Raw genomic sequence first — 12,367 nt, 5'->3', positions numbered from 1 at the left:
CATTGTGTGTGTCAGGTGCCTATAAGGTGTCAGGATGTCACTGTCTGTCTCCATGCAGGAGGAGGAGTATATAGAGGAACACACGGGTCTGTACAAGGACGTGATGATGGAGAATCACCGGCCCCTCACATCACTGGGTAAGAGGAGACTGTCATGTATTGTACAGGGGAGAGCAGGTATGGGGGCCCCTATATATACACACATCATCTGATAATCACATATATACACTGTACTCAGTCACTTTGTGTCTCCTACAGATGGGCCCAGTAACAGAGATACCCCAGAGAGATGTCCCCGTCCTCTGTATTCCCAGGATTGTACAGAGGAGAATCACAGGATCCCACAGGAGGAAAAGGTAGGTGGGATTTAGGGTCTTGCCAATATACCAAAGTGACTGTATGATGTATAGAGCAGCTGTGGGTCCTATACACTGACATTTTACTGTCTATATTATTGTTTTGTGGATTCTATAGTCTGAAGGCCTGATTGATAATAAGGGACAAGATGTAAAGGTAGAAGATATAGATGGAGAAGAGACGTATGTGACTGATATGAAGGCAGAAGATACAGAGGGAGAAGAAGAGACGTATGTGAGGGGTGATCAGCAGTGTAAGGAGGAGGAAATCCCTACAGATATCAGCACAGGTGAGTAATAAGCACTTATTACAGGAAATAGTCACATATTCTCCTTCCCCCAAACCATCCAAGCCAAAACCCCCCCCAGGGCAACACACAAATGATACATAGCAGTGACATGTTGCAGGGTATCAGGTGAGTGAAAGCAGCTACTCGGTACTAAGGATGTTACAGGAGTGAAAATAATGTGAAAACATACCTGGACAAGAAACAAAGAAAGTGATATAAAATGATAAAACAGGTGTTATGGTTAAGTGGTGATGCCCTGAAGTATGTATGTGTATATACTGTATGTGTGTGTATGTATGTGTGTGTGTGTGTGTATATATGTGTGTGTATATATATATATATATATATATATATTTCTGTCTGACTGTCTGTCTGTTTTTCTGTCTTTCTTGCTCCACAGGGATAACATCGGGGTTATAGGTGGTGGGATCAGGTGCTGGGCACCAAACACTTATACATGTTCAGATATCCCGGGATGCCTTGATCCTTCTCCCTACATCCCGCCTCAATGCTCAGTTTTTTTTATGGTGCCAGCAGGCTGCTCTTTGCACTTTTTCTTTCTTTATTTTTTCAGTTTTCCCCGCCAGCACCGAAACTCTTGCAGGGCTTCTGCCAAGACGGGTACTTGCGGTGGGGTCCACATGGAAGCGACTAGCACTGCTGCTGCTGGGCAACCCCTGGACTACATGGCCAGCAGTCGGGGAGTAGGTTAGAGGTTCCCGGTCTCCTTGCATTTAAATCACGGTCAGCTGCAGGCCCTTGGAGATGGACGCTCGAATGGACACTGGTGCCGACCAGTGACTCCACTAGACCACCAGGGCATATAGGGGTGCAGGTTGTATTTTACTAAGGGCTCCTCATTACCGGTTGTTGAACGCCAGCATAGGTGAGGAAGTGCCAGTCTGTAGCCACTCCCCCAGCTTTGGGCGCCAGTCCATTGTAGACTTGACGCCATTTACCTGCAGCCTTACACCCTCCTCTGCTCAGAGACTCCAGGCAACCGTATCAGAGCAAGCAAGCCAGGTCTCCGGGAACGCTGGGTTCAGTCTCCCTGTAAAAACGTCTCCAAGGAGCCATGTTTTTACATCACTGACATCCTACCTGCTGACAACCATAGCTGGGTAGTTGCTACAGTGCTCATTGCAGCTATCTTATTGTATTCTCTGCATTGTATGTGACTTGTGCTAGTTTCTGCTGTCTGATGATTTTCTATCTATCTATCTATCTATCTATCTATCTATCTATCTATCTATCTATCTATCTATCTATCTATCTATCTATCTATCTATCTATCTATCTATCTATCTATCTATCTATCTATCTATCTATCTCTTTTTTCTGTGCCCTGTGACCAGGCGCTGTCAGGGGTCCTTTTACAGTGTCAGTTACTGCTGAACATTGTCACATACTGTGTTACGGCTACCACACCATTATTTGTATACTATTGTGTGTGTGTGTGTGGGCGACTCCCCATCATTGCAGCTCTGTTTAACAAAGCACAAAGTCGACAAAGGGTGACACCCCAGTATTACTGTCATGTAGATTGTGCACTCCTGGTTTATCTGCACAGGATGTAGTACAGGATGGGCTCTGTGTAAACTGTTATTCACCTCCTGTCCAGTCTACTTCCCAGGAGCCCCCATGGGCTTCTTTCGCTCTATTACTGGATACTTTGGTGGATGAGCTCACTCCACTCATGGGACATCCTATGTTGGCACCACCTAATGTTGTCCCTATTGCTAATTCGCCTTGGGTGAATACACTGAATACTACGGTTCGGAGCCTAACCCAGACATCCCTAGCGTTACTAGACAGTCCTCTAGGTCCACTACTAGGACACCTTCGTCTCGGTCCACTGCTGTATCAGACTTAAAATAGTAATCTGCTGAGGAAGGGGAGGCTACGCCGTCTGTCACTGAATCCTGTGTAATAGATGAGGAAGCTTCCAACACAGTGGAGGTGGCAACTCTTAAGTGATGCTATTAAGCACATCCTCCACCTGACAGAGGAGGAACCTGAGCCGATTGGCAGGAAAACTGACATTTTTCTCTAACGTCCTAGTGGATGCTGGGGACTCCGTAAGGACCATGGGGAATAGACGGGCTCCGCAGGAGACAGGGCACTTTAAGAAAGAATTTGGATACTGGTGTGCTCTGGCTCCTCCCTCTATGTCCCTCCTCCAGACCTCAGTTTGAATCTGTGCCCGGACGAGCTGGGTGCACCTTAGTGAGCTCTCTCCTGAGCTTGCTAGAAAGAAAGTATTTTGTTAGGTTTTTTTTTATTTTCAGAGAGATCTGCTGGCAACAGGCTCTCTGCTACGTGGTACTGAGGGGAGAGAAGCAAACCTACTAACTGCAGATAGGTCGTGCTTCTTAGGCTACTGGACACCATTAGCTCCAGAGGGATCGTACACAGGATCGCACCCTTGGTCGTCCGATCCCGGAGCCGCGCCGCCGTCCCCCTCGCAGAGCCAGATGACAGAAGCCGGCGTCAGAAGCAAGAAGACTTCGAAATCGGCGGCAGAAGACTCCAGTTTTCATATGAGGTAGCGCACAGCACTGCAGCTGTGCGCCATTGCTCCCACACTAACCCACATACTCCGGTCACTGTAGGGCACAGGGGGGGGGGGGGCGCCCTGGGCAGCAATTAGAGACCTCTTGGCAAAAGTAGCATATATACAGTTGGGCACTGTATATATGCATGAGCCCCCGCCATTATTTTACACACAAACGCGGGACAGAAGCCTGCCGATGAGGGGCGGGGCTTCTTCCTCAGCACTCACCAGCGCCATTTTCTCCCCACAGCTCCGCTGAGAGGAAGCTCCCCAGGCTCTCCCCTGCAGAATCACAGTAGAAGAGGGTAAAAAGAGAGGGGGGGCACATAAATTTGGCGCAAAAACAGTATATACAGCAGCTACTAGGTTAACACTAAGTTACTGTGTGATTCCTGGGACATATAGCGCTGGGGTGTGTGCTGGCATACTCTCTCTGTCTCTCCAAAAGGCCTTCTGGGGGAACTGTCTTCAAATAGAGCATTTCCTGTGTGTGTGATGTGTCGGTACGCTTGTGTCGGCATGTTTGACGAGGAAGGCTATGTGGAAACAGAGCGGGAACAAATGAATGTTGGGTCGCCGCCGACGGCCGATTGGATGGATATGTGGAAGGTTTTAAATGATATTACTTCCTTGCATAAAAGGTTGGATAAAGCTGAAGCCTTGGGACAGCCGGGGTCTCAGCCCATGCCTGATCCTATGTCGCAGAGGCCGTCAGGGTCTCAGAAGCGCCCACTATCCCAAATTGTTGACACAGATGTCGACACGGATTCTGACTCCAGTGTCGATGGCGATGATGCAAAGTTACAGCCTAAAATGGCTAAAGCCATCCGTTACATGATTATAGCAATGAAAGATGTGTTGCACATCACAGAGGAAACCCCAGTCCCTGACGAGGGTTTATATGTATGGGGGGAAAAGGCAAGAGGTGACCTTTCCCCCTTCACATGAGTTAAATGAGTTATGTGAAAAGGCTTGGGAATCTCCAGATAGAAAACTGCAGATTTCCAAACGGATGCTCTTGGCGTATCCTTTCCCGCCAACGGACAGGTTACGCTGGGAATCCTCCCCGAGGGTAGACAAAGCTTTAACACGCTTATCCAAGAGGGTAGCCCTACCGTCACAGGATACGGCCACCCTAAAAGATGCTGCGGATAGAAAGCAGTAGGGTATCCTGAAGTCCATTTATACACATTCAGGTACCCTACTAAGGCCGGCGATTGCGTCGGCCTGGATGTGTAGTGCTGTAGCAGCTTGGACAGATACCTTATCTGAGGAACTTGATACCTTGGACAAGGATACTATAGTACTGACCCTGGGGCATATAAAAGACGCTGTCCTATATATGAGAGATGCTCAAAGAGACATTAGCCTACTGGGCTCTAGAATAAATGCCATGTCGATTTCTGCCAGAAGGGTCCTGTGGACTCAGCAATGGACAGGTGATGCCGACTCAAAAAGGCACATGGAGGTTTTACCTTACAAGGGTGAGGAATTGTTTGGGACCGGTCTCTCGGACCTGGTCTCCACAGCTACGGCTGGAAAGTCAAATTTTTTGCCATATGTTCCCTCACAGCCTAAGAAAGCACCGTATTACCAAATGCAGTCCTTTCGATCACAAAAAGGCAAGAAAGTCCGAGGTGCGTCCTTTCTTGCCAGAGGCAGGGGTAGAGGAAAGAAGCTGCACAATACAGCTAGTTCCCAGGAACAGAAGTCCTCCCCGGCTTCCACTAAATCCACCGCATGACGCTGGGGCTCCACAGGCGGAGCTAGGCCCGGTGGGGGCGCAACTACGAAATTTCAGCCACAAGTGGGTTCACTCCCAGGTGGATCCCTGGGCTATAGAGATTGTGTCTCAGGGATACAAGCTGGAATTCGAAGAGATGCCCCCTCACCATTACCTCAAATCGGCCCTGCCAGCTTCCCCCTTAGAGAGGGAAATAGTGTTAGCTGCAATTCACAAATTGTATCTTCAGCAGGTGGTGGTAAAGGTTCCCCTCCTTCAACAGGGAAGGGGTTACTATTCGACCATGTTTGTGGTACCGAAACCGGACGGTTCGGTCAGACCCATATTGAATTTAATATCCCTGAACATATACCTGAAAAGGTTCAAGTTCAAGATGGAATCGCTCAGAGCGGTCATCGCAAGCCTGGAAGGGGGGGACTTTATGGTGTCTCTGGACATAAAGGATGCTTACCTTCATGTCCCCATTTATCCACCTCATCAGGCGTACCTCAGATTTGTGGTACAGGATTGTCATTACCAATTCCAGACGTTGCCGTTTGGTCTCTCCACGGCACCGAGAATATTTACCAAGGTAATGGCGGAAATTATGGTGCTTCTGCGAAAGCAAGGGGTCACAATTATCCCATACTTGGACGATCTCCTCATAAAGGCGAGGTCCAGAGAGCAGTTGCTGATCAGTGTAGCACGCTCTCGGGAAGTGTTACAACAGCACGGCTGGATTCTAAATATTCCGAAGTCGCAGTTGATTCCTACGACTCGTCTGCCCTTCCTGGGCATGACTCTGGACACAGACCAGAAGAGGGTTTATCTCCCGATGGAGAAGGCTCAGGAGCTCATGACACTGGTCAGAGACCTATTAAAACCAAAACAGGTGTCGGTGCATCACTGCACGCGAGTCCTGGGAAAGATGGTGGCATCATACGAGGCCATTCCCTTCGGCAGGTTCCATGCGAGGACCTTCCAATGGGATCTGTTGGACAAGTGGTCCGGATCACATCTACAGATGCATCGGCTGATCACCCTGTCCCCCAGGGCCAGGGTGTGTCTCTCCTGTGGTGGCTGCAGAGTGCTCACCTTCTCAAGGGCCGCAGATTCGGCATTCAGGACTGGGTCCTGGTGACCACGGACGCAAGCCTCCGAGGGTGGGGAGCAGTCACACAGGGAAGAAATTTACAAGGTCTGTGGTCAAGTCAGGAGACTTGTCTTCACATCAACATCCTGGCACTAAGGGCAATATACAACGCCCTACGTCAAGCGGAGACCCTGCTTCGCGACCGACCGGTGCTGATTCAGTCAGACAACATCACCGCAGTGGCTTATGTAAACCGCCAAGGCGGCACAAGGAACAGGGTGGCGATGGCGGAAGCCACCAGAATTCTTAGCTGGGCGGAGAATCACGTAAGTCCACTGTCAGCAGTGTTCATTCCGGGAGTGGACAACTGGGAAAGCAGCCTTCCTCAGCAGGCACGACCTCCACCCGGGAGAGTGGGGACTTCATCAAGAAGTCTTCACGCAGATTGCAAGTCGGTGGGAACTGCCACAAGTAGACATGATGGCATCCCGCCTCAACAAAAAGCTACAGAGGTATTGCGCCAGGTCAAGAGACCCTCAGGCGATAGCTGTAGATGCTCTAGTGACACCGTGGGTGTTCCAGTCGGTCTATGTATTTCCTCCTCTTCCTCTCATACCCAAGGTACTGAGAATCATAAGAAGAAGAGGAGTGAGAACAATACTCATTGTTCCGGATTGGCCAAGAAGGACTTGGTATCCAGAGCTGCAAGAAATGCTCACAGAGGACCCATGGCCTCTGCCTCTAAGACAGGACTTGTTGCAACAGGGGCCCTGTCTGTTCCAAGACTTACCGCGGCTGCGTTTGACGGCATGGCGGTTGAACGCCGGATCCTAGCAGAGAAAGGCATTCCGGATGAGGTTATTCCTACACTGATAAAGGCTAGGAAGGATGTGACGGCTAAACATTATCACCGTATATGGCGAAAATATGTTGCTTGGTGTGAGGCCAGGAATGTCCCTACGGAGGAATTCCAGCTGGGCCGTTTCCTTCAGTTCCTACAGTCGGGAGTGACTTTGGGCCTAAAATTGGGTTCAATTAAGGTCCAGATTTCGGCCCTATCCATTTTCTTTCAAAAAGAACTGGCTTCTCTTCCTGAAGTTCAGATGTTTGTAAAGGGAGTGCTGCATATTCAGCCCCCTTTTGTGCCTCCAGTGGCACCTTGGGATCTTAACGTGGTGTTGAGTTTTTTGAGCCACTTAAAACCGTGGAGTTAAAATTTCTCACGTGGAAGGTGGTCATGCTATTAGCCTTGGCTTCAGCCAGGCGTGTGTCAGAATTAGCGGCATTGTCACATAAAAGCCCCTATCTGGTTTTCCATATGGACAGAGCGGAATTGCGGACCCGTCCGCAATTTCTGCCAAAAGTGGTGTCATCTTTTCATATGAACCAACCTATTGTGGTGCCTGTGGCTACTCGTGACTTGGAGGATTCCGAGTTACTAGATGTGGTCAGGGCTTCGAAGGTTTATGCAGTCAGAACGGCTAGAGTCAGGAAAACTGAGTCACTGTTTATCCTGTATGCACCCAACAAGCTGGGTGCTCCTGCTTCAAAGCAAACTATTGCTCGCTGGATCTGTAACACGATTCAGCAGGCTCATTCTGCGGCGGGATTGCCGCTGCCAAAATCGGTAAAAGCCCATTCCACAAGGATGGTGGGCTCTTCTTGGGCGGCTGCCCGAGGGGTCTCGGCATTACAGCTTTGCCGAGCAGCTGCTTGGTCGGGTTCAAACACTTTTGCAAAGTTCTACAAGTTTGATACCCTGGCTGAGGAGGACCTTGTGTTTGCTCATTCGGTGCTGCAGAGTCATCCGCACTCTCCCGCCCGTTTGGGAGCTTTGGTATAATCCCCATGGTTCTTACGGAGTCCCCAGCATCCACTAGGACGTTAGAGAAAATAAGATTTTACTTACCGGTAAATCTATTTCTCGTAGTCCGTAGTGGATGCTGGGCGCCCGTCCCAAGTGCGGACTTTTTCTGTAATGCTTGTATATAGTTATTGCTTACATAAGGGTTATGTTATAGTTGCATCAGGGTTGATCTGATGCTCTATTGTTGTTCATACTGTTAACTGGGTAAGTTTATCACGAGTTATACGGTGTGATTGGTGTGGCTGGTATGAGTCTTACCCTGGATTCCAAATCCTTTCCTTGTACTGTCAGCTCTTCCGGGCACAGTTTCTTTAACTGAGGTCTGGAGGAGGGACATAGAGGGAGGAGCCAGAGCACACCAGTATCCAAATTATTTCTTAAAGTGCCCTGTCTCCTGCGGAGCCCGTCTATTCCCCATGGTCCTTACAGAGTCCCCAGCATCCACTACGGACTACGAGAAATAGATTTACCGGTAAGTAAAGTCTTTTTTTAATGGACAAAAGATAATGAAGTCTGAATTTCCTCATTCAGATCATCTTATGGAAATTAGACAAGAACCCTGGAAAACGCTGGGTAATAAGTTTCCTGTGTCTAAACCGTTGGCTTCCCATTACCGTATCCCCGCAGAGGATTATACTAAATGGGAGGCTCCCACCGGTGGATTTGCATATTGAATATCTAGTTAATATGTCCATTTTGCGTTGTCACTACTCTTTCCTCACTGAAAGATCCCACTGATAAAAAAAATAGATTTAAGGTAATTTTCAATTTGTCTATCTAACAGGTACTGTAAATTAGACCTACTGTGGCTGCATCCTGGACTGCAAAAGCCATTGAATCATGGTTACAGGCCATAGAGGAAGAATTGCCCTCAGATATTTCTGAGGACTGCATGTCCTACTTGGCACTTATTAGGCGGGCAGCTGATTACATACGCAAGACCCTATCTGATACTGGGATATTGGCAGCTAAGGCGTCAGCCACCTCTGTACTGGCACAACACATACTCAGGCTTCGCTCCTGGAAAGCTGACCTTCCACGAAAACCCTGGAATTTCTCCCTTTTACAGCTGAGATGTTATTCGGGGCCAAATTGGACAAAATTGTCACTGCTTTGGCTGCAGCTAAGACAGCTTTTTTCCCCATCCACACCTACTCCACGTGGAAGGAGTTTCACTTTTCGATTCTTTCATACTCAAGGCAAAGCAAAAGGATAGGCTTTCCCCAGACAAACAGCCACCGCAAAGCCTAAACCCAAGGGCAAGCAGCCCTGGGCTGAATGACAACCTTCAGCAAAACCTGACGAGTCTGCAGCTGGCGGACCCCAATGTGGGACGCCAACTTCTTCACTTCGCGCATGTCTGGACTGTGACCACTTCAGATGCCGATGCAGTAAGTGGTCTCTCACAGATACGCCGTCTCATTCAGGAGACGCCCCCCTCCACAGTTCTTTTGCATGGGTCTTCCCTCAGACCCCCAAAAGGCTCTCATTCTACAACAAGTTGTACAATCGCTCCTGCAATCAGGTGTGATAATACCGGTTCATCAGTCTCAACGCAGTATGGGCTACTATTCCTCCCTATTTCTAGTGCCCAAGCCCAATGGGTCACACCAACCCATGCTCAACCTCAAATCTCAACAGATTTGTAAAGGTTCTCAAATTCCGCATGGAGACACTTCGACCCATAGTCCTTGCTATGGAGCCTGGGGACTTTATGGTATGCCTGGATATTCAGGATGCATATCTGCATATCCCTATTACTCCCTCGCATCAGCAATACCTGCGGTTTGCTATATGCAACCACCATTACCACATACTTGCCTACCTGACCCTCTCCATGAGGGAGAAAATGCTCTGTTCCTGGTAATGTATGATTGCCATCACTTGTGGTGAAACACCTTTCTTATCAATTAACTAGCTCACCACAAGTGATGGCAATCTTACATTACCAGGAAAGTCTAGGAACAGAGCACTTTCTCCCTCATGGAGAGGGTCAGGTAGGCAAGTATGCATTACCAATTCCAGGCAGTGCCGTTCAGGCTAACTACAGCACCCAGAATTTTTACCAAAGATATTGCAGTCATGGCAGCACGACTGCATTGTCAGAATATTTCCCTACCTGGATGACTTACTGCTTCTAGCCACTTCACAAGATGTCATGCAGCAACATCTTCAAATCATGATGACCTTTCTTCAAAATCACGGATGGCTCATCAATTGGAAAAAGTCCTACTTCACACCATCCCAACGGATGTTACACCTGGGGAGCCCTTTTAGACTCTGCCGGCAGACTAAATATTGTGGCTGCAGGACCGAGTTTGAAACTGCTACAGCCTCGCCGAGTGTCCGTTCACTCAGCCATGCAAGTCCTCAGAATGATGGTCTCAACCTTCGACATGGAGTATGCTCCATTTCATTTTCGCCCTCTATAACATCTGATTCTGGCCATGTGGAACGGCCTGTTCACCTAATCAGATCACAAAATGATGACTCTGACATTGCCGAAAACTGTTCTTCAAGTCAGACCTGTTCAGGTTTAGTCCGACAATGCCACTACAGTGGCTTATCTAAATCATCAGGGCGGCACTTGCAGTCAGATGGCAATGCAGGAAGTGGCCCGAATTCTCAGGTGGGCCGAACGTTACCTTCCAGTCATCTCCGCCGTCTTCATTCCAGGGACCCTCAACTGGGAAGCAGACTTCTTCAGTCGCCAGGATGTTCACACAGGAGAATGGTCCCTACATCCCAAAGTCTTCAACTTCTAGTGGACAAGTTGGGTCTCCCGTATGTCGACCTCATAGTCTCGCGTCACAATCACAAGGTTCCGGTGTACAGGTCCTAATCCCAGGGTCCGCACGCAGCATTTGTGGACGCCCTCTCAGTCAAGTGGACTTACATTCTCAGGTACATCTTTCCTCCAGTATTCCTTCTACCAAGGGTTCTACAGAAATTCCAACAGGAAGTTGGCAATCTCATTGTAGTTGCCCCAGCATGGCCCAGACGTCATTGGTTCTCCGACCTACAGTGCCTCTCAGTGGGAGTTCCCCTTCAACTTTCACTACAACAAGGACCTCTTGTCTCAGGGACAGTGGGGGTAATTCCAAGTTGATCGCAGCAGGAATTCTGTTAGCAATTGGGCAAAACTATGTGCACTGCAGGGGAGGCAGATATAACATGTGCAGAGAGAGTTAGATTTGGGTGTGGTGTGTTCAATCTGCAATCTAATTTGCAGTGTAAAAATAAAGCAGCCAGTATTTACCCTGCACAGAAACAAAATAACCCACCCAAATCTAACTCTCTCTGCAAATGTTATATCTGCCTCCCCTGCAGTGCACATGGTTTTGCCCAACTGCTAAAAAAAATTCCTGCTGCGATCAACTTGGAATTACCCCCCAGTGTCTACACCCAGACCTATCATGCCAGTCTTTGACGGCGTGGCTCTTGAGTCTTCCATATTAAGGGCAAAAGGTTTTTCCCGCTTGGTTGTACAAACCATGCTCAAAGCTTGAAAGCCGGTCTCAGCCTGTATCTACTATAGGGTGTGGCATATTTCCAGTGGTGTGCTTCCAAATGCTATACCGTGCTGTCTTCCAGGTATCCAGAATACTTGCATTCCTACAATGGGGATTGAGCCTTCGCTATGACTTTTCTCAAAGTGCATATTTCTGCTTTGTCCATATGGTTTCAACACAGGATTCCTCATCTGCTGGATGTCCGCACCTTCTTCGAGGGCGTTATCCGGGTCCAGCCTCCCTACTTCCCTCCTATTGCTCCTTGGGATCTGTCTGTGGTTCTGGACGCTCTTCAGCAGTCTCCGTTTGAACCTTTGTTATAAGTTGATCTAAAATGGTCAACTGCAAAAACTTTATTCCTTTTAGCCATTGCATCTGCCAGACGGATGCCCAATTTAGGAGCTCTTTCCTGTTGCCCTCCTTTCCTGATTTTTCATCCGGACCGGGCTGTACTTCGTATTCAACCAGGTTACTGTGGTTCCGGCCTTCATCTCCCCGGATCTCTCAGTTGCAGAAAGTTTTCTGGAATAAGGTTTGTGCTCTCCGTGTCTATTTAGATCGGACCAGTTCACTGCGGAGATCGTATTCCCTCTTCATCCTCTATGGTTTTCACAAATGTAGTTGGCCAGCTAATAAACAGACTCTGGCCAGATGGATTAGAATGGCTATCCCACAAGTATACCGTCAGGCTTATCTTCCAGTCCCAGTTTGCATCTCTGCTTATTCTACTTGGTCTGTGGGACCATCATGGGCGGCGCGCTGTGGTGCGTCCACTGAACAGTTGTGCAAGGCGGCTATGTGGTCTTCTATCCACACCTTTCTTAGGTTCTATGCCTTTGATACATTTTCCTCCCAGGATTCTTCATTTGGATGCTGAATTCTACTTTCCACTCAGGAGCTTCCCCACCCTTGAAGAACTGGTTTAGGACATCCCCGATATTCCCCTATGGAGCCCAAAGAAGAAAAGGAGAGT

General features: G+C 48.5%; 1 protein-coding gene across 1 annotated transcript in view; it reads left to right on the top strand.

The window, feature by feature from the left end:
- The window catches only part of LOC135057102 (uncharacterized), a 261,966-nt gene that overhangs the window by 28,071 nt on the left and 221,528 nt on the right, over window positions 1-12,367 (top strand). The window contains 3 exon segments of the mRNA XM_063963003.1: window positions 59-137; window positions 258-355; window positions 474-645. Coding sequence (XP_063819073.1) covers window positions 104-137; window positions 258-355; window positions 474-645 — 304 coding nt within the window. The 5' untranslated portion in view covers window positions 59-103.

This window comes from Pseudophryne corroboree, chromosome 3, assembly GCF_028390025.1.
Source record: "Pseudophryne corroboree isolate aPseCor3 chromosome 3, aPseCor3.hap2, whole genome shotgun sequence".
NCBI lineage: Eukaryota > Metazoa > Chordata > Amphibia > Anura > Myobatrachidae > Pseudophryne > Pseudophryne corroboree.
Note: the sequence above shows the minus strand (reverse complement) of the source record. Positions and strands in the feature narration are given on the sequence as shown.